At 43.3% G+C, this 22,764-nt stretch overlaps 1 protein-coding gene across 1 annotated transcript in view; it reads left to right on the top strand.

Moving 5' to 3' along the window:
* The window catches only part of LOC113968745 (multiple epidermal growth factor-like domains protein 6), a 194,654-nt gene extending 172,670 nt beyond the window's left edge, over positions 1–21,984 (top strand). Inside the window, exons 26-38 of the mRNA XM_027685574.1 lie at positions 212–340; positions 830–955; positions 1,987–2,115; positions 2,879–3,007; positions 4,087–4,218; positions 9,127–9,255; positions 10,123–10,248; positions 10,691–10,819; positions 13,048–13,179; positions 13,463–13,591; positions 14,264–14,389; positions 16,700–16,828; positions 17,188–21,984. Coding sequence (XP_027541375.1) covers positions 212–340; positions 830–955; positions 1,987–2,115; positions 2,879–3,007; positions 4,087–4,218; positions 9,127–9,255; positions 10,123–10,248; positions 10,691–10,819; positions 13,048–13,179; positions 13,463–13,591; positions 14,264–14,389; positions 16,700–16,828; positions 17,188–17,267 — 1,625 coding nt within the window. The 3' untranslated portion in view covers positions 17,268–21,984. The remainder of the gene's footprint in view (positions 1–211; positions 341–829; positions 956–1,986; positions 2,116–2,878; positions 3,008–4,086; positions 4,219–9,126; positions 9,256–10,122; positions 10,249–10,690; positions 10,820–13,047; positions 13,180–13,462; positions 13,592–14,263; positions 14,390–16,699; positions 16,829–17,187) is intronic.
* The last annotated feature ends 780 nt before the right edge of the window (positions 21,985–22,764 follow it).

The raw sequence follows: 22,764 nt of genomic DNA, 5'->3' as shown, positions 1-22,764 counted from the left end.
ACAACTAATTCACTTCATCCACTATTTTATTCCCAGACCACTTTTATGCTGAGTAATTCCTTATCAATCATGTCCCCATTTCTACTTGGTTGTACCTCCCACAGCATCTTCCAGGGCGAGAAGGGGTGTGAGCTGGGAAAGGGTGGTGTTTAACCTGCATCTTTCTCCTGCACTTCCTAATGGAAGGTTTTGTGCTGCCTCCCCTTCCCAGGCTGCCCTCCCGGATGGTTCGGTGCAAACTGCCTCCAGCGCTGTGTCTGCCACGGCCAGGCCACATGTGACAGTGTGACAGGAGAGTGCCAGTGTCCCCAGGGCTGGACAGGGACAGCATGTGAGCTGGGTGAGTCTCATCACATCCTTCATCCCTCCAGCACCTCAGTTGTTCTGCTAGGAAATGCAGTTGTGGTGGGGTCTGGTTTGAGACAACATGGAAAAAAGAGGAGACGGAGGGATGGAGAGCACTGGGTGTGGAGAGGCCGAAAAAATTGGGGTTGTTTAGTCAGAGATGAGGGAGGCATGATATTGGCACTCGAATGTACGATGGTGCTGGAAACTTGTTCAACAGACAAGAAAAATAAGCTATTCCCTCTCCCCTGGGGACAGGGAAAATAGGTAGTGGTCTTCATTTGAGGAGAAAAGAGTAGTAAATCCTCCAAGAGAAAAAATTATTTATTTCTAAGGAATTTTGTTAAGGGAGGCTTCAAAATCTCTCTCACTGAAGGTTTTCAAGACCAGTTTAGGTGGCTAACTCTCTTGCAGAGGCATAGGTATGTTCCTCCTGGAGCTCCTCCAGCCTGGCCCTCTGTCAGTCTCCCCCATCTCGTTTCAGAGTGTGGGGATGGGCAGCATGGAGAGGGCTGTGAGCAGAACTGCAGCTGCCACCACGGGGTGTGTGACCAGCCCTCGGGGAAATGCGTCTGTCGTGCCGGCTGGACTGGGGACCGCTGTGATGTTGGTAAGGGCAGCTCCTTCTGCAGATGCTTGATTTTAACAACCAGCCATTTCTGCCTCCACAGTATGAAGTCCTTTTCTATTTTGTGTCTTAGTTTTCCAATATTCTGTAGGTCAGTCAGAATGCATTCCTGCTCACCCCGTGTCTCAGCCCCACAGGCTCTGGGGCTGTGATAACCATGCCCTGTCTGCCCAACCATGCCCTTGTCCAAACCATTTTATCTCCTCCTACCTCTGTTCTCTGCCTGCTAAGAAAATGAAGGTATTTCTCTGCCTTAGGGGTACAAGAAAGAACACACAAAAGGGAGGGAGTTTTAAGGACAATTTGCCAGATCAGCCACCTGCTGCTGAGTCTCTGTGGGTCACTGAGGGGAGCTCAGCAAAATAAACTGTGATGGTTCAGATTTACAGATCTTGCATTTGACAGAGATCCAGATCCAGATTTGACAAAGCTGTTTGGCATGTTTAGAACCATCTGAATCCCTGAAATAGAGATGAAATCTCACGTGCAGTAGATACCAGGTGACGTGAAATGTGCTTTCAGCTTGGCCACTGAGGTGTTGTGATTTTTGCAAGACACAAGCAGTTTTCTGATATCTCCTCAGGTGCTGAGGGCTCTCAAAGCCTCAGCCAACAGCATGGCCTGTAAAGCCTTTGCAGTTCCCCCCTTTTCCTTTCTTCAGGCCTCACCTTCTCTTTGATTCTTTGCACTGAGAGGTGGAAGCAGTTTGTGGACAGAGCATGTTTTCTCTGTTCAAACAGCTGTTTCTTTGTGCACAGTTGTGCCAAATCAAATGACATCAACATCTCTATATCTGGATTAACACTCCAGACTACGACTAAATCTTTGCAAGCTTTCCTGTGCGGACTCATTAACAGCCAGCACTAAATGCTTTTGATATTTTTAGTATCTTCTCTTTCACTGATTTTTCTGGCCATGCACTCTGCCAGTGCAAGGATGATATTGGCTGGTTACCAGTGGTGGATGCTGTCCATGCAGCAGGTAGAGCTGTTGCTCTCTCCTCTCCCCCTCAGCCTGCCCCCCGGGATATTTTGGGAAGCGGTGCGAGGAGCGGTGTGACTGCGTGCACGGCTTGTCCTGCCACCACCAAACCGGAGCGTGTCACTGCCAGAGGGGATGGCGAGGGAGGCACTGTGACAAACGTGAGTGAAGGCAGGCGGTTCAGGTTGGTGCGCACGTTCCTCCTGATGCCTGCTCAGCTGGTGCTAAGAAAAAATTCAGAAGCAGTTAATTGAGGGTGAGATAAGGAAAGGGTTTAATTGTGCCAAGGCAAAAGATGTTACACGACCTGCACAGGCTGTGCCTGAGATGTTACATTTTATAACAATATCTGTCCAATCCCAAGTGTGTCCACCCTGTACCCTTTGCTCTGGTCCACCCCCTGGAGTCTGGGGTGCATTTCGAGACCCTCTCTTCATCACCATCACCATCTTCAGAGCACAAAGGGTACACAGTAACCCAGTTCTTGACTCTGTTCTGCGGTTTAGGCCAAGATACAAGTGTTCTCCAAACAAAACAGGCCTTGCCTTGACGAGACTAAACATTTCTGCTGGATTCGGGGGTAGGATTGATATAGGGAACATGGAATGGGGTAAGAGGGTTAAGGAATTTGTAAACTAAAGGGTGTTACAGGGTAGAGGGATAAGGGCTGCTGCTTTTAAAATCTACTTCTACTACTTATAAAACTTATAAGGCTTACAAAAATTAGAAAAATAAAAAACCATTAGGGGCTTAAGGCATCACTCCCACATCCAGGGCTAGTGGCAGGGTGTTTTCGCTCCCACCTTGTGCCACGGGGTCGGTCTGGAGGCGCTCACGGGGGTGGGAGCGGCGGATCCACTGGAGCGGGGTGGCTTTGTCCCGTCCTGCCCCGCGCCCTGACGAGGGTTGGTGTCCCCCCTGCAGCGTGTTTGCCTGGCCGGTTTGGCACAGGCTGTGCCCAGCGGTGCCGCTGTCCCCCCGGCAGCCCCTGCCACCACCTGACGGGCGCCTGTGGTTGTCCCCCGGGATTCACCGGCCACGGCTGCGAGAAAAGTAAGTCGGTTGTTATAAAAACGCAAACGCTTCCCATGTAAATTAATTAAGAAATGGATTTCTTCGGTACGAGCCTGATGATATAGTGCCTGAAGGGGGAGGAGGCAGCAACAACCTGACAGCAGGGAGGATGGCCGAGGGCTGCTTGTCCCTCACCCGGCTCTGAGCTCTGTGCCAGGCACAGTTTGGGCTGGTGGGGTTTGCCCTCTCTGGGTTTGCAGCTCTCGGAGCAGCTGGGGGCTGAACTGGATCCAAATAGGCTGAGGAGGTCCAACTCCTGCCCGCAGCCATCGCTGTGCTGTCAGTAAAGCAGCAGCTCAGGTTTCTGTTGGCCTTGTCCCCATGAGAGATGATCTATTCCTGCTCTCAGAGCTCATGGAAAGGGCATTACCTGGTTTTTCTTCAGCATGGAGTTTTTCCCCCAGAGCTGTCTTTGGAAGCAGGCTGCTGCTCTGACCCCAGCTGCAGCACCCTGACTTTGTTCCTCCTTACAAAGCTTTGCCTGAGCCCTGCTTCAGCAAAAGGAAAAACAGAAATAAATAAGAATTGAAAGAATTGACATCGGTGTCCTGTATCCCCCACTAAAGGACTCTAAATCCTGACCCACAGCTAGGGCAACTTAATGGAAGTCAGACCTAAGAATTACATGTGGAAGGTCCAAACCTGCAGGCAATGTGGCTGTCAACAGGCAGAATGAAACCTGTGGAGATGTTGATGCCACAGCAGCTTTGCAAGTTTAAACTCTCCACAAAAGGTAGAATGTCTTTATCCACACGCTTGGTCCCTTGGGAATTATACTGTTATTTTAGTCAATTTTACCTGACATTTCCCTATGATTTTTTTTCTAGTGACAAGAAAATTGTATCTGGCCCTTGACAGTTGGGCACAAATTGACTGAACAAAACAAAATCAAGCAGTCAAGTAACCCCCAAGTAAATGTAATAAATCCAAAGTCCCGGAGGACAGCGTCGTTCCATAGGCAGGGATTTTATTTAATAAATTTGAGCTCGCTCTTTGTTTGAGTGCTATATTTACCAAGACAAATTTAATTTATTGGTTTACATTTCTTCTTCCCAAAGCTTGTCCACCGGGCACGTATGGGAGGAACTGTAACGGAGTGTGCCAGTGCTCTGCTGAGAACCAGGAATGTCACCCCGTGACTGGAGAATGCTCCTGCATCCCGGGGTACCACGGTGCCCAGTGCCACCTCCGTGAGTATCTTTGGGGGATGCTGCCTTTTGGAGAGAGGACTGAGTCATGCAGGAGAGTGTGCTGGTGCTTTTGAGTTCATCTGGGTCACTACCCTCGGTGTTGACTGAGAGAAACAGAGGTTTTTGTATAGATATCTATATATAAAAATTTTAGTGTAAGAAGTAAGTTATAGTATAAAAAGTAAGCATATTAATTTACAGTAATAAAAATACCCGTATTATTGCAAGGGATTAATTTAAAAATATGTATTTTAAAATTTTTAATTCAAAAATGTAATTAATTCAACATTTAAATTAATGTTTAGAACCCCCAGATTTATTAGGTAAATTCTTTCCAGTTTCATGCCACGCTAAAGAATATAAATATATCCTCTGCATTTACACCTCCCATCTTCAGCTACACCTGGATACTGAGTAGCTCTTTCATTTCCAAATACCAAGTTCAAAATACTTCCCGAAATCTCTGCATGCTTAAGTAAGGACAAATGGTTATGAGAAAACAACAGGCTGCAATTGGCAATAAATCTGAGTGATTCATAAAGTCCCTTCAGTTGTAGGGCCTTCTGAGGAACAATCAAATTAAACCAACTGTTACTCTGGATTGAAAAATGGTGACTAGTGTAGAGGACAAAATGCCAACTGGCCCAATGCTCCATCATAAAAAATATTCCCAGATCCACACGCCTCATGCCGGTATTTTAGGACATCTGTAAAGTTGTTTCTGCTGGAATGTGGCGGCTGATAAGAAACACATACCAAAGCAGCCAATAAAGGAGACAGTTAATTACCTTTTTATTTACAACTTTAATTTTGGTTTTACTCCATGGCTTGTAATAGTCTCATTTTGAGGGGAAAAAAAAGCTGTTGTCTTTCGAGCTCAGCCCTTCTCTCTTTGGCGAATGCTGATTTTCCTTTCTTAGGAATTCAGTGTGGCCCTGGTTTAATTGCTTTTTTGGGTGACAGTTTGTATACAAAAGCCAGCTGTAACATGTGCAGCTCTAGTAGGGGTTAAACCTGTGCTTTATTCCTTGAGTAGAAGTAGGATAGAGACTCATTTTAGACGTTGGCTTTTGTAGTACCATCATGTCATCACAAGCTATTCTTTAAAATATAAATTATAAATAAAATAGAAAGGATTGATTCAATCTTCCTTTGTACAGCAGTTTTTGCTGTAAGTGAGATCGAAGTCTGGCCTTCAACATTGAGGCTGGAGCCATCTGGATCCATTATACATTAGATTATAATAAATGTTAGAGCAGTAGTGGAGATCAACTATTTAACGGTATCATTTTAAAAGACTTAATCATGGTCTGCCTATTGCTTTTATGTAGCAATCCCTCAGGACTCATTGCCTGTTTGTGTAGCACTAAATCTAAATTATAAATTATGGTAAATGTCTTCGAACTTGCTTTAGTCCTTAAGATTTTATTTCAGAATTTTAAAATTAAAAAGATTAACAATGACACTGAAGTTCTGATATAAAATATGTAAAAAGATTAATTACAAAATGAAATCTCTGTTTTGCTGCATTCAGAGGGAATTTAGTCATGGATTTCTGTGTAGCTCGGATTAAAACTATAGAGGATGAGACAAGAGACTTCATGGTGTTGTGGTCTCTGAGATTCCAAAACTGCACAATGTCTTGCACAGCAAATTCTCACTTAAATACAGGCTTGTTAAACATTTACTAGAGAAATAATGGAATGGTGGAGGTTCATGAAGAGAGAACCTCCTATTCTCCCCTGTACAACTCTGAACATTGCATAGACAGACACAAAAATAGAAGGAAAACAGTTAATTGAGAGTTATTTTTAGATTGTGGTCAGTGAAGGGAGAGATTGTGGGCCTGATGCTAAAGTGACTGACTGAAAACCAAGGATAGCTAGCGCGACTTTAGTGGGAATACTCCATGTTCCCGCTGTCCTCACTACAGGGAGAACTAGGGCTGCTCCAGGATGAAGAAGCTTTCAATAGAATATTAAAACCAGCACAGGGAGCCGCTCCCAGACACGTGAAATGGGCTTCGGTCCAGTCAACATGTGGTTGGATGCTGCTGGAAACAGTTTCTGGCAACTATTGCTATATTTATAGTACTGTGAAAAAAGGTTGAAGAAAGTATCTATAAAAGGTGCAGTTGGCTGGGAAGTCAAATTTCCAGGAGCCAAGAGCAACGAGGCTTTCATGTTCTCAAATTTTGGAGTGAAGAGCTGAAACAGTCTCTTGGCAGGATCCAAAGGAAGCAGACAAATTAGCAATAAGGTTCCCATCACTTGTCCATAACTTGGTGAATGGGAAGATGTGCTTGGGTGAAATGAATAAAAAGCAGTAAGTGGTGACATTGACTGGGCTGGGGACACCCAGAGCCAGAAAGACCTCACCGGCTTCACCTCTAGGCTCTAGGTAACAGGATGTGTCAGAAGGGATTATTTGACAATGCAGTTAATAACATTGGTCAGAAAAGTCTCAGAGTGTGCCACTGGTATGAAAAGATTTAGGAGCTCTTGATCATGGCAAACCAACTCAAACCAGAAGGAAAAAAATTGGGAAATGAGGTGGAAATCTGGCTGCCACTCTTTTGTTAGCAGAAGAACATAAGTCAGAAGCACAGGAAACTGTCAAATTTGAAAATGTCTCTATGAGATAAAGACATAAAGACATATGGTGGTGAGAGGATAACCCTCTTTAGAAAGGCAGAGCCTACTGAGATGGTAGAACACGGTGTAAATTGCCCCCCCTGTCTGCACTGAAAGTCTTCTGCAAAGCAGTAACAGATGAGGTGGCCTTGTTAATAAATATGTGCACGTTGCAGTGGCTGAGCTTGACCTGCTTGTGCTGCTCCTTCTTGAACTGAAATACAGATGGTGCTGAAAGAGTAAATAAATTGGTAAGAGGGTGTGGGGGAGTGTTGAATTACTGCATCCCTTTCAGTGATGGAGCATCTATCACTGCCCTTGAGCTGAGGAACAGCTCTGGAAACTTTGCCAAGGAGAAGCAACGTGTTTGGGAGTGTGGGAAACAGAATTAAAGAAAAAGAGGAAAGCCAAATGATAGCAAAAAGAAAGGGAAGAGGGAAAGAGAAACTCACGTAGAGTCCAATTAAATCATTGAATCTGGGTGTGTCCTTAACATCATGTTTTGGTGGGAATGAATTAGATTGATTGATGCCAGGGTTTGCACGTGAATTTGTGTGCTGACAGACAGAAACACTGATGACAAAGTATTCATTGAGAAGGGTTCATGGTTGAGAAGGGCTGGGGAGAGTATCTGCGTGTTATAAAAGTGTGTATCTGTTTAGTCCTGATGATCTGCTATCCTGGTTTGAGCAGAAGCCAATGTTCAGTTTTATTGTAAGAGGCACCCCTTCAAAGCTTCCCCATAAGCTCTCCCTTGCTATTGAATAGTTCAGAAAATCCAGAGATTTCTCCAGCCACTCAGGCCATGTTTTCATGCCTTCAGGAAAGAGAAAATACATGAAGTTATTTATGCACAGATTGCAAGGGATCTGTTGCTTGGAGACGTGTGCGAATATATATTCAACCAGATTTCCAAAGTAGCCACAGACTTTCCTTTTGCCAGGGAAGAGAAGGAAGGAGCGAGCAAAGAAATGACATTTAGATGGAACAGCACTAGTGGAACTGTTTGATGATGATCGTGCTGCTCTTAAAGTACCAGGTACTTTCTCTTCCAGTGCACTGGAAAATTAGGAGAATAACTTGCATCGCTGGAGTTCACTGGTGGCACGCTGGAGGTTCAGTGGTGACAGAGGCACGTGCCCAGCAGCTCTGCCCAGCTCTTTCCCTCAGCTCCAACCTTCATTGCTCTAAAGAGCATCTTGAAGACATAGGCTAAGCATGGCAGACGCATTCAGATCTCCCTGATCTTTTGTTCATTTCTCCTTCCACATTAACTGTCCAGAAAGAAACCAGAAATAGTCACTACCACCTGGAAAACCTCTTCATGGACAGCTCGTTGCCATGTGACGCTGGCTCAACAATCCATCCAGGTCTAATGATCCCCCTGGTTTTTATGAAATACAGCTGCTTTGTTTTTTTCCCTCAGGGAATTTTCTGACTTTGCATTTAAACCATCTTTTTCCTGTGTCTATCTCCTGAGAAAGTCTCTTCTGAAATTCCATGTTACTGTCATGTGCAGGTTTTCATAGTCTTCCATCCACAGGGTTGGAAGGGACAATCCCCCACCATAGGTAGGGACACCTTCCACTAGAACAGGTTGCTCAGAGCCCCATCCAACCTGTCCTTGAACGCTGCCAGGGATGGAGAATCCACAACTTCTCTGGGCAACTGCTGGCAAAATGCCAACTCCATTTTGCAGGGAATCAGTAGATAACAGAGGAAACAAACTTCCCCCAACTTCCACATTTTTGAAAGACATGACCTGCCCCAGAATCCATAAAATGGCTGCTAAAAGACACGGAGATGGCTCACGGCTTCTCACCGTCTCAGGCAAACCAGGCTGCTGCTGCCCAAAGGAAGAGGGAGCAGGGCCCTGTCTTTCCTTCTCTGTAGGAGGGAAAAAGGGAACAGGTTTATTTGGAACAGAAATCCCAAGAGGAAAACCTCTGTAGAATTAGGCTTGCTTGTCTTTCTACAGTCACATACAGGGAATGGAAGGAGCACAGAGCCAGGAGCAGTCGGACCAGGCTCGGCGGCAGCACTTGGTCCAGCTTTCCAGGGGTTTGACATTCTAAGTCAGTGCTGCCCCAAGGACCGTGCTGCCCCAGGCAGCCATCTGCTCACCAAGGCCTGCTCCTGGCCCTCTAGAAGTGACTAGAGTTAGAAAATAAAAATCTAATTTCGGTTGTAAGCAAAAAAGCATTTATGGCATGAAAAGCAGCAGGCCCAGTAGCAACGTAGCCTAATTGATGGGGTTTTTTTTGTTTTCAAACAGGGTGTCCAAAAGGTACTTATGGTTCAAACTGCCAAAATCCCTGTAAATGCATGAACGGAGGCCACTGCGACCCCGCGTCGGGAACGTGTGATTGCGCGCCCGGTTTCATTGGAGCCGACTGCAGCAAAAGTAAGCCAACATTCGTGTTCTGCCTCTGTCAAAACACAGCACAGAGAATAATTTGCATAAGAGTTTGTCAGTAGAAAAACAGACAGATCCCAGCTACCTCTTCCTTGAATTGTAAATCAGGATTCCAGCTTTGTAAAAAAATCTCTTGCAAAATATTTTCCCTCTCTTCTGCGTGCGTAGGAGCAAGGACGCTCATCCCAGGATTACAACCTGCTTGCCCAAATGTATTTCTAGAGCCAGCTCAGCATGAGTTGCTCAAGTTCCTTCTTCCTGTCCAAAATTTCAAGGTTGAGAAATTATCTCAATATTTTGCTTCACACTATGGTGCCATTAGTTTCAATAAATGGGAAAAAGATCAAGTTTTGTCATGGCAAAACTGGTAAAGACTCCATGGCAACTTTACTGTTACTTCTGTGTTTCAGAGCTAAATGAGGTGGCTGAATTTCTGTCCTGTTTCCAAAGCTCTGATCTCTATGAAGTTCTCTTCAGCTTATTCACAGAAAGGCAATGTTTGAACATTTAGGAACCTATAGCTTTGTTCTCTGGTATAGGACAGCATCAATATTAAAGACGGAAAGATGTTTTTAGCTGGAAGGATGAGCAACTGACATTTCAGTTGTACACTCACATTTTAGTAGGAAATCTTCTAAATACTCCATATGAAACCACGGATTATATTTATAACCTCAGGTAAAGTCTCAGAGGATGAAGCAGTCGTGTCTTTGGATGGGTTTTGGTTTCATAGGTGTTGCTTTGAAGCACATTAGGTGGAATAAAAATGAAGCCAACTCTACCTATAAGATCCTGCCTATGTTAAAGATGAAAACTGGCATCAGGATGTTTAACAAAAGCCTGTGTTTCCTTCAGCTTGCCCTGAAAACCGATATGGGAAGGACTGCGCCCAGTTCTGTGCCTGTGGTAAAGGTCAGTGTGACCCACAGACTGGCAAGTGCTCCTGTCCCCCTGGCCAAATGGGACCTGGCTGTCAGCAAGGTAACAAAGCGGGACCTGAGGTCACCTCGTCAGTGGTGACACACTTAAAACACCCAGCAAACAAAACCCAGCACCAAACATTGTTTGTAGCTGCATTCCCAGTGCCTCTGCTCGATAACGTCGCGGTCGGGTGTGCTCAGCTCTGTCCCTCTCTGCTCCATCACCCTTCCTTATCCTGCCACATCTCCCTGCTTCGCTCTGCCACCCTCAGTACCGGGGCACTGGGATCTCCACGGGGCTGAGGAGATATGGCAAGACAAAGTGTTTGAATGAAGCTGATAACAGTCATGGAGTGGTGTCCAGTCACGCTCGGGAGACACCAGTAACTTGGGATACTCTGTGGGGAGCATGTGTTTGTATTTACTCCCTATCACCTTCATCCTTTTTTTTTTTTTTGGATGCTGATTTATTTTTCTTTACAAACTTTGTTAATTCTCTGTAGTGTGTCCCCAGGGACAGTATGGCCCCAGCTGCCACCTGACATGTACCTGTCAGAACGGTGGCATCTGTGACCACGTGGATGGCAACTGCACCTGCGGGCTGGGCTGGACAGGAAGATCCTGTGAGAAAGGTGATTTTTCTGCTTTGATGCCAGTGGACTTGTACATTCAAGCAGAGGTTTGAAGTGTCCCCAGACATCCACTAAAGGGGACTGACGGTTTTTGCTTAAGTAGGCTGCATCATTGCTGCATTTCCCTCTGTAGCTTCTCTCACACAGAACTACCCCTAGTTAGAGCTTCAGATCTTTTCTCAGAGACTGTAACCTTGTGAGTTCTGCTTGTAACTCATAAATTCCTTTGCAGAGACTCTTACTTCTTCTGCTGTCCAACTTTTGAATTCTTTTGCTCATGGGAATGTTGTTTTGTGTCTTCTTTTATGTGCTGCTCCTCAGTCAGCAGAAACCTATGTCTCCCTCCTCTCTTTTTATGTTCTTCTCTTCCATTTGACACTGGACTGCAGTTGAGCATCCCATGTATTGACTTCACAGATGTTCTGACAACTTCTGTCCAAAGCAGTTGAGATTGCCCTGCTATCTCTTACCCTTGCTTCTCCATCACAGCTCTCCCTTACACAAGGCAAAGCACTCTAACATAAAAAGCTCAGTTTTCACTCCAGAAACCTTCCTGCCAGCCCAGAGTAGAGTCTTCCCACATCTGTCCTTCTGTCTATCTCCCAAAAATAATTCTGCATTTCTACCTTCCCGTGTTTCTCTGTAGATGAAATACCTGTATATTTGCAGACTTAAATGTTCAGGAAACCACAAGTTCTGAGTTCACATTCAAGACAAATGTCATCCTTAGAACATAACTGCCATGGTTCAAGCTCCCCAACATGTTCTTAGGAACTTATTTACAGCCTTTCTGCCCGTGACACCTGTAGAATGCCCACCTCAAACTCCATAAGTATCTTTACCAAGCACTGGTCTTTACAGGGTGGTGTCCCTATATAAAAGTGTTATATAGAAATGACACTTTTTAGCAGCATTCTGAGATATCATTGTTTCACTTTGCACTTGAGAAGACCCAGAAGCCCAATTCATGCATGTGTGTGTGCAGAGAAGAAGCAGGAAGAAAAGGAAAGATGCTACATGGAGGTTCTCACAGTGTGAGTACTGTGAGCATTTAGTGCACAGTGAATGATCACCGTGGGCAGGCACTAAAAAATTTGCAGTTAACCAATAACTGGCTGACCTGGCATTTCACAGACCAATTGTGTTCATCTCTCTGTTCCTCTAAATCCCTGTAGTCACCCATAGGCTGCATTGGGGTTGCCAAGGCTCAGCAGGGTGATGCAGGTGTCACCACATGGAGTCGTGGCTTGTGGGTGTATCTTACAGATGAAACATCTCTGGAGTGGAGCATGGGGGGCAGACTTGCACATATTGTGTAAGGGACTGTGTGTTGTATCACTAGAAAGAGCTTCACTGTTTATCTTTTGACAGAGAGAGTGAAATTATTGGAAAATCGAGTCTTGATCTCCACAGCAGTGTGGGTTTGAGTGTGTTTTGACTGGAAATCAAAGACAGCTAATCAGGCATCCTTTTAATAGTGATTAGATATGATGTTCTTGAAAGATCTCGTCTGGCATTTGCAGAGTTCTGAATCTGATTACTTGGACGGCCACGCTCGTTTAAGTTCGTCTGCCTGGATTCAAATTATCACAGCAGTGGGAAGTTAACTTATTCAGAGATGATGCTGGGGTTAATTATATTGGCACAGTCCCCTTTGCATGGCTTGGCTTTCAGTAATTTGAGACGTGTTTGGTGCTGTGAAAGCAGATATCTCATTATACATGGAAAGGCTGTTGCTATGTGTGAAAAAGATTCTCCTGGTTTTATTAGAAATTGGAATAGTGTGAACTCCAATGATAACACAGAGGAGGAAAAGCTTCATGTTTTCTTTCACACTCTCTAAGTGCCCAAAAGAAAATATTGGTGTAGATAAAGAAAGAAAAAAGAAGATAACATTTATACCATTCACTACACGGCTTTACAGCCCATGGTGTGGGTTCAACATCAAGTATGTGAAGAGACAAATTAAAAAAGGCAGACTATTAAAAGTATGAGGAAATTATTGTTCAAACATTTGTATAATATAAACGATTTTTCATCAAAGTATGTAAATGCATCACAGTTGGGCAGAAGCTCTGTGTCTTCATAACATGTATTCTTGGGTCTGCAAGTTGTCCTCTGGGCATCATCTCTCAGCAATACAAGCTAACCCGTATGAGCATTTTTGGGGTGAGGTCAGTGATTTTTTTTTTGTTTGTTTGTCTGTTTTTCTGTCCATGCCCTGCCAGCAGAATGTCTCCCAGGGAAGTACGGGTCTGGTTGCACCTTGGACTGCTCGTGCCAGCACAATGGCACCTGTGACAGGTTCACAGGGTGTTGCCAGTGCCCCCAGGGCTACTATGGACACTCCTGCGAGCACAGTAAGTGGGGCCCCCGGGGTAATTGTGGTGGGAGGTGGGGCTTCAGAGTAGTCAAGAAACACCTTGCTGGTTCAGTTAAAATTTTTGGGGTGTCCCAGATCACCTGGCTGCCTCCAGATCTTCCATATCTCTGATGCTGGGTGGCACAAGTTTGAAAACATGTGGCACTATTAGAGTTAAGGGTAACTTTTGATGGCTCCCAGGGAACGTAGCTGAGAATACAAAGGATTTTAACGGGGTGTATGATTTTCTTCATGAACCTTCCTCACTTTTAATTTTTCAGGGTGCCCCCTTGGATTTTATGGGCTGGGCTGTCTTCACCCCTGTGCCTGTAAGAATGGAGCGAGCTGTGATGCAGTGACAGGACAGTGCATTTGTCCTTTGGGGTATCACGGTGTCCACTGTGAAAAAGGTACTGGTACCCCTCTGATGTGAGAGAAAAAAGCAAACAAAAAAAACAGAGCCAAAACAGACCTCAAAAAGCCTCATGTAATTGCTCAAATATTTGTTTGTTAAGAGCAACTTCTTCCATATTTTCTTTTTGAATATCCTGAAACATTGAAATTGGGACAGATTTCCTGTTATGCAGCTGGGTGTTCTTATTCCCTTAGAAATTAACTAATCTGGTTCCGATTAATACAGTGAAAGTCCTGGTCTCCATGATGTCTTGGAGCAATGAGTTCCACATGTCATTTATTAAAAATAAGTCCCTTTTACTGATTCTAAATTTGCTTCTAAAGCTCCAAATAAGATTATTAAATAGGTGCATGTCAGACCTGTTGAGTGTTATGGAGTAGTCTTCTAGAGAGTTCTAATTAAAAATGAAAATAAGTGCCAGTTACATTTCTGAGACAGATTTACAGATACCTTTGATAGGTTAGATTAGACAAACCCAACACAAGGGGAGCTCACACAAATATTATGCCTATTCCACTACATTCAATTCTTCATTAAACCTGACATTTACACTGGCTTCGGCAGAGAGTTTATGAGCTTTCCTCTGAGACATCCTGGGAAAACTCCTCTGGCTCTAATGTACATCTTGCCATTCAAATGTGCATGTAAAAAGTTCTCTTGGTATCAGCCTGTGACAGGGGTTGGTTTGGAGAGAGGTGCCGGCATCGGTGTGACTGCGGAGATGCTCCTTGTGATCCAGAGACTGGGAAGTGCCTTTGCCCACCTGGGAAGACTGGAGACAAATGTGACATTGGTAAGGATAATGTTTTTAAGGGCTGGACTGTGAATAGTTAAACCACTATGACCCGTTAGTTTAAGAATAACTGTAAAAGGACATTTGCTGGTGTTCAAGATCACATTGTTTGTAGCAAATTGCTCTTATGGGTTATCAACACCTTTATCAGCAGGGCTGTACCTTGTGATTTAATCCATATTTAAATTGATACACTGATAGGAAAACTGTTTATGGGTCAGCTGTAAAATGTCATTTGCGTGGAACTTTGGAAAACACGGACTGGGGAAGAATAGACCAAGAAATGTTGCAAAGGTAGTGGGGAGGACTCCAGAGGATGCAGGTAGGCACCAAGAGCCCCAATTTCTGTGTTTTATCACACCGAAATTTGTGACCCTTTTCAGACCAGTGAAAAAGTATGTCCAACTCAGGATTTGCTTCTCCTGGAAGTAGGGCAGAATCCCTATGGATGGGGGCAGTGGTGCTGCAGCAGCTGTGCCTTGTTCAAGGCCACGTTGGATGGGACTTGGAGCTACCTGGTTTAGTGGAAGGTGTCCCTGCCCATGGCAGGAGGCTGGGACTGGAACCAGATGAGCTTTAAGATCCCTTCCAACCTAAACCTATATGATTATGATAGAGTAGATTTAGGAAAATACAGGAGTAAAAGGAATTGCAGTGGTTTAATTGAGTGTAAGAGATTTGTGATCCAGGTGCTGTGGCAAACAAGATAAAAGGAGTGAACATCCATGTGCTACTATGGAGCTTCACGCCAGGAACCATAATCCTCCAGAGCCCCTGAAACAGTGGGGGAATATTATTTCTTCTTTTGTCCTTGGATAGGGCAGGAAACAGCTATGAACAGGCAATTAATAATATAAAGTAATTGCTGGAAGCTGAAGCACTAGTGCAACCTGCAAAAATAAAGTGGAAAATTATTTGATTCCATCTGGGCACTGTCCTGTGGTCAGAGAATGAAGCCACCCAGTCTGCAGTGCTGCTCCAATGGGGAATATCAGCCACCCTTGTGGCCACACAGCACTGGGCATCCACAGGCCTTTCCAAGGAAATTTTAGGCAGAAGTGGAACGCAAGGGGGAAGCTCAGCACCAAAAATGGGAACCGAGGTTTTGCTTCTTGCAAACTCTGTGAGTCACTTTTATTTTTCTCCAATCAGCTAGGGTAGCCCCTATCCATGAAAAGCTGTTATGGGGTAGGTTTTATTTGCATTTTTATTTTCAATTAGGCTCAGTTCATCTGTGATATAACTGTGAGCAGCTGTGACTGTGCAGCAGCTATAAAGATAAAAGGCCTGATTTTAATTTGAACTCTGGTAAAGCACCCATTAAACAGGCAAAATGTTAATTAAAAAAAAAAAAAAGAGAGAGAGAGAATATAACAGACTTTTATGGGCGTTCTTTTTCTGTAGTAAATTAACATTGCAGACTTTCAAACAGATGTCTTAAATACACATTGTTATTAACATGAAAATGTAGTATTATATAAATTAAAATCAGGTCCAGAGGTGTTTGAGGAGACCTTTTCTCATAACATTTCCTAATTGAAAAGACCAAGCTCAGAGCACACGGGGCGAGTTCTCCCACGTGCTGAGGCTGCAGCTGATGGGGGTCTCAGCAGAGCTTTATTTACCCCAGGGTGCTCATGGGAGAGAGCAAATGCCCTGGGTACTCACAGGGTTTCCCAGCGAGGTGAGGGAGAGAGGGGTATTGTTTGCAGAGTGCTTCACACCCTGCCCTGTGACCTGCTGCTCACTTTCCCTTCACACCTGTACCTCTGATGCATAAAAAAATTGCAATGAGGATTTACCAGGTATAGTATGAAACATATTTGTATTTGGAAGTGTGGTTTTTTTGTGAGTTTAATTTGCCAGGAGGCAGCAGAATTGTGCAATTTGGAGCAAGACATAAGAGTGTCTATAAAATGGATTAATTTTCAATTACACATTCTGTGAGTGAAGGCTCTTGGCCGGCACCCGCCGACAGCCAAACCGGGCAGGAAGGAGAAGGGCAGGAGATAGTGTGGATCCAGGATGCTGACAGTAACTTTCCTGAGCAGATCCCAAGATGTTTTCTGTTGGGCTGTCAACCCCTCTTTTTACACCAGTAATGATTTCCATTCTGGGAAGTTCTTCGGGACAGCTGGGCTGCAGTTTGGGCAGACCATGTGGCAGACGAAACTTGAAGGCTGCAGTGCTTTCCAAAATGTCATGTTTTAATGTTAACAGATGTAGGTGTCTAAGTAGCTTCCTCATCCCAGAGAACAGGGAGGCTGCTAGGAAGTGTTCCACGTCTTCCAAAGACTTCTCTCCTTCCAGAATGCAGGTCAGACCGGTATGGCCCCAACTGCTCCCTGCGGTGCCAATGTGCCAGCAAATCCCAGTGCAATCCATACAATGGGAACTGTGCCTGCCCGGCCACGTGGATGGGGCCAACCTGCAGAGAAGGTAACACAGGCTGGGAGTGTGCAGCCTTTATTAGTAGAAGAAACCATTTGTTGCCCATGGTGGTGGCCAGTGTTTGGACAAGAGGATCGATTATTTAGGTATCTCCTCTTCATGAGGTGTAGTATTGAGTGGAAGTTTCCTCTCAATTCCTCCTTTAGTTTAGGAAATACATTGGGAACCTCCCACCTGAGATGTGTTTTGCCTGCTCTCTACCTCTGTGAGGAGAACAATGTAACTTCCCCTACCTTCTTTTCAAGGCTACCATTTATTGAATTATTTAAGTGTAAATTGTATAATCTATTACTCTTTCAGTATTATGTTATACAGACCTGAAACCATGTTTCTACTTAATTCTCTAGGTGGCCCTGCAAAGCTTCCTTTTTATGAAGAACAAACTCAAGAAAAAGGGAGTATTTTTCCAAGAGCTCTACAACAGTAACATTTGGACTAATAAATGAACTGTTTTATATGCACAGACGGTATTTGAATTTGGATATGAAAACAGTTATTCAATTCAGCTTGAATTGTACTGAAGTATTCACACTTCTTATGGAAGACTACAGAGGCCATTTAGTAGTTGGATCCTTTTAAAAAGCTGAATCTGTTTCATGTACTTATGTCTAGCCTCTTGCCCCTCCATTAATCTACTCTGGACATTCTTTCTGATATTAATATAATTCATCACTTGAAAGCTTGGACATGTTTTTAATCAGACCAACTCCAAAGAGTATCAGGATAAGCAGTGTGTAACACATCAACGTTCAGTGAGCCACGCCACGTATCAGGGACTTTCTAAACCCTCCTGACAACCAGCACCACATTTAATGAGTGTTTCACAGATTATGAAGCTGGTACAGCTCCACTGCAAAGTCACACTGCACAGAAACTAGTGGGATTCACCAAACTGATTCCTCTTGGAATAACATTGTTTATTCTAGAGAAACGTGCAGTCTAATTTCAAACTTGCAGCTGAAGAAGAATCCACCACAGCTCCCAAGAAGTTCTTAATTAATTTAAGAACATCTACTGCATTTCTAGTGTGGATTGACTGATTGGAAGGTCTCCATCTGTATCTTGCTTATGTCTGAATCCATCTTCCAAAGAGCGTGGTGTCATCTGTCAGACTCTCCTGGCTTTCTGCGTTCTCACATCGTGTCAGATGAGTTTCAGTGGTTTGTCAGGTCAAACTGAGCAGCAGATCTCCTCAAACAGTACCTGCTAACGCAGAAGAGGTTTTATCTTGGATGGAGAAAGCAGGCAGTGACCAATGATAGGTGTTTAAAGATAATCTCTGTGGGGTTTATGATTTTACTGCACAATTTTTTTTTTATGAACTCAGCTTAAAACAGTCCTGATACCATTCGACAGCTGCTGTTGGTCACTTCATAGAACAAAGACATTTTGGTGCTATTTTGTCTCTTTAGACAGGTTGTTCTTTGATACAGGGCTATGTTGTTATAAAGAATTTGTGTTCTATGTTTTAATATCCTGAGTTAACCAGACTGAAAGATTTCAGAGTGCCTCTTTATACCTCTTTAGGTTAGAACTTACAAAGCTGTGCAGTAACCACTCAAGTCTGACTCTTTCAAAAGTGCACTTAGGAAAGGGCATCAGGACCATGGGCTCAGTAGACATGGAAATATGGGCAGTCCCAGGTCTTGTGTTCACACTCCATCCACCCACCATAACGAGCTGCAAGAGCAGACTTTTGTCTTAGAAGAGATGAAATTACAATAATTGATGGTAATTTGTGATTTTTTTAAGACCTTTGTTGTTGTGGTTGCATAAGTGGTGAGTTGGTGAAGTAGGATCCAGCTGGTTGGATGAGTAGGTGAAGTAACAATTTTACCCCACAGTTCACCTCAGGTCTTAAACACATCTGCAATCATTAACTGTCCAGGACAAAGCAAGTGGCACTTGCTCACCGGGGAGTTTAATTCAAACTGTGATCTCTTGGAAGCAATACAGGTTTGGAAGGTATTTTTTCAAGCTTTGTGGAAGTTTTATTGTTGTTATTCATCACTTCATAGGTATTGAAAGTAAAGATATTTGTGAATGTGTCAAAATTACCTAACCAACTGTGCTTTCAGCCAAAAAATCAGTGTGATTGATGCTGATCCCTTGTCATTTCTACCGTAGAGCTCTGTAAACATTGATGGAAAGTTCATTCAGTGTAAATGTGACAAAATTCTTGTTCCAAAGCTAGTCAGAAGCATATGACTTTCAGTAGGGCTGTGACACTTTAAATGTTCCTTTGGAGATGTGAAGGCCTGGGTCTGATCCTACAATTATGTGCATTTGGGGCAGTTTCACTGTACTGGAACTGATAAGGTAAATGAGACAATGAGATATAATCTAAGCAACTGCTGGAGAAGAACAATTCAAGTTGAGCAGTTGACATATTTTGATCTTAACTATGTATTTACTGCAGAGCCAAACTACAATAGTAACGCAAATATCTCATTGTACTCAAGATTTTGTGTAGGATCATCGAGAGAGTGAAGTTGTAGGAGACCTCTGGAGGTCCAGGGTTCCTTTCAAAGCCTGGTTGCCTTCAGAGTTAAATGGGGTTGCTCAGAGATTCACCCATCTGAGTTCTGAATATCTCCAAGGATGGAGATCCCACCACCACTGTCCTAGTGGAGATTTCATGCTTTTTTTTTTTATTATTTTTCCTGTTTTCCAAACTGAATTTCCTAAGCTTCAGGTTTGGTCCACTGCTTCTCATCCTTTCAGTGTGGATCTCTGAGAAGTGTTTGTCTTCATCTCCTCTACAGCCCCCATGGGGTAGTTGACTAAACAGTGGTACCTTCTCTTCTGAAGGCTGAGCAGACCCTGTTCCCCTCAACCCAACTTCACCAGCCCCCTCTTACCTTGGTGACCCTCCACTGGCCCCATTCCAGGACATCCAACATTCCAGTTCAGGGACAGAGGCCCAGAGACTGGTGTGGTTACTCAGCAGCTAATGCATAAAACCCTAACTCTGCTGTCAAACAGCAAAATGTATCAAATGTACTGTTTTTCTCTTATTTTTGTTTACTGACACGTGATTCGAGCAGCTAATCCAAGGGGGCAGTTTTCTCAAGCCATATTATTTACACCTGTGTACACTTGTTTACATTTTCCACAGTACCTTGATAATAGAATTGTAAATATGTAGTATAAGGAAATAAAAGATTTTTGTACTAAGTGTTTTTAAAGAATGTCACAATTATAGGTACATGATGAAACACATATTTTAGGAGACGGATACTGAGCCTGTGCCAGTGAATTTAGAGGACCAAGTAGATCTGCTTGGGAAATATTTCAGCAAACCTTTTTTTAAATCAAAAGCTGCCAATTCATACAAAACCATTCATATGCAATAGTCTTTTTTATTCATTCCTCCTTCAAAATACTTCTTAGCTTCTTTATGATATTGCCTTGGAGAAAGAAGTTCCCCTCAGTGCCATCAAACAGATCATTTTGATTTGGGGCTCAGGTTGACTTTTTGTTCTAAAAAAAAGTACAGTCATTTAAAGGTAAAAATCAGAATTAAAGATTTCAAAAAAACTAAGACATGAATTTTGATTGGGGTAGTTTGGAATGTCTTGTCTTGGTTCTCTATTTCTGAAGTTTTCACTTTTTTCACAAGGCAGAAAAAATGTTTACAGATTTTTGTTTTCTAGAAGAGCTGCAACTTTATTAACAATTAAGAAAGTTTACTTATGATGTCATTATTATGTTTTGATTCTGCTCCTTACTACAGATTAACCCTTTTTCCTAATTCTTTACCTACAAAGTAGACTTCATTAGACAGCATGGACTTTTTTAACAAAAAATCTACTAAATCAGCTCATCCACAGATTAATTTTATGGCAAGTGATTGTAGCTACTACTAAATTAATATAAGTCTGCTTATTTACTTCATCAGGTTCCAGTGAAAGAGTGTCAGGGTGACACTGTCCTGACCATAGCACTGGGGCTTGTGGAAAATGAAAGTGAAAACTTCAGTGAAAATGGAGTTTATAGTTAAACTGATGTCCACCTTCCACTTTGTGAAGGCCTTTCTTGGCTCCCAGTTTCCCGGGAGGCTGAAGTTAATTACACTTTCTTGAAGAGAGTGCTCTGTGAATTCCTCTGCAACACACTTGCATGTGCAGATAACTCCTTTCAGAAAGACATTGGAATTATTTCAGCCATGCAGTTTCTGTGCCAAATCCCCCTCTCTTACCTTGTGTATTCCAGATAACTTCAGTTGGAGTGGAAATAAGTTGAGTGTAACTCAGTGGGTCCAGCAGAATCTTGCTCAATGAGAATTCATGAAACCAGAACAACATGTTTCAAGTTAGACTTCACTAACACTATTCTCATAGGAAAACAATCAGAATTTTAAAAATTCCCCGCTTCCCCTGCCAAAAATTATTATTCCACTTTTATCCTTTTTATGTTGAAGAACCATAGCTATTAAAGTTTGCCCAGATTCCTTGCCAACCATATTATTTTGATTGGCTGCAGATTTCTGTTTGTGTAAGTAATAACCAGCATAGTGTCAGGAGTTGCCAACGGGACAAACATGGAAATAATACCTTTATGTCCTTCCCAGAAAAGGCAAAGACACATTTTGGAGCCCTCATGGCTTCATACTGTAGATCAAACAGTGACTCTGTTAGAATTTAAGTTCTTATCAGAGCAAAGTAAGCTTAAGAATAATCTTTGAGAGAACTGATGGACCTAGAAATCTCCATCCTCACATCCTTGTGTTAATTTTGCTATATTTAGGCTAGAAGCCTTCTCACTCCCCAGTTCTTAAATGACTTCTCCTGCAGGTTGACCTGTTGCTGACTGAGCAGCTCCATGCATGAGCTGCAACTGTGCCCAGTAATTCTTTCGCAGGGTAAAAGCTTTAAATTCTGACTCTGTGTAAAGCAATTTCCAGCAGTAAACACCAAATCTCAGACTTGTAGAGCATAAATTGTTCGTTCTGTTCTTTTTGTTGCTTTTAATAAGCACTTGCATAGCAATATATTATGTCTTTGTGAATTTGTAACCCCTCTTCAAGGAATATGTGGGATGTATCTCACATCTGTGCTGTACTTTCTGTTGTAGACATATCATGGTGAAAGGATGCTGATTTCCTTTATATAAAGATGTCATTAAAACTTGTTCTTGTTTTTCCCTTATTGATAGACTTGAAGCAACAGGTTTATGTTGTGGATGAAACTTTATTCTGTTGAACCAATACTCTTGGGCACATGATGTGACTCTTGGTGGTCCTGTGCAGGGCCAGGAGCTGGACTCAGTGATCCTTGTGTGTCTCTTCCAGCTCAGCATATTCCGTAATTTTGTAGTTCATATTCAAAGGAAACAGACTGAAATCACACCTGCTTTTAGTGTTTTGTATAGAATAGAAAATGGCCTGTGCACAAATGGGTTTATGCATGATCCCTGACCAGAGCAACCTGGCCAGTGACTGAGACTGATAAGTAGAGGTTTCTGGCACTCAGACCCCAGAGTATCAGAGATATTCAAAACACAGCATAAATCTTGCTGGAAGAGGATGGTTATGAAGTGTAACATTTCTGGAAGACTTGGGCATGAAGCACCTTGAAGGCATTTGAAACCACACACCTGTGGGCTTCCACCAGCCTGCTTGGACACTTCCCAGAGCCTCATTCTGCTGAACAAATAGCCTGGTTCACCTTCAGGGTATTGTCTTCTCACACTGGCAGGAGCTAAAGGAGCACATGTGCCTTTTTAATGCCAAATAATGCGGTAAGTGTGTGCTGGTTAATTGGAAGTAGCAAGCTAAATTGAATTCAAAATGTGTAACAAAGGGGGGACGGTATATCAAGCTGTCAGAGCAAAAGTGGACAGCTATGGCTTGGTAGCTTCTGGGAGAGCAGCTCTGCAGGCTTGGAATCCTTTTTAAATTTTTGGGCAAATGTTTTAAATTG

This window comes from Neopelma chrysocephalum, unplaced genomic scaffold (genome assembly GCF_003984885.1).
Source record: "Neopelma chrysocephalum unplaced genomic scaffold, ASM398488v2 Primary Assembly neopelma1_69, whole genome shotgun sequence".
In the NCBI taxonomy this organism is placed as follows: domain Eukaryota; kingdom Metazoa; phylum Chordata; class Aves; order Passeriformes; family Pipridae; genus Neopelma; species Neopelma chrysocephalum.
This window is presented reverse-complemented; position numbering and strand designations above follow the sequence as displayed.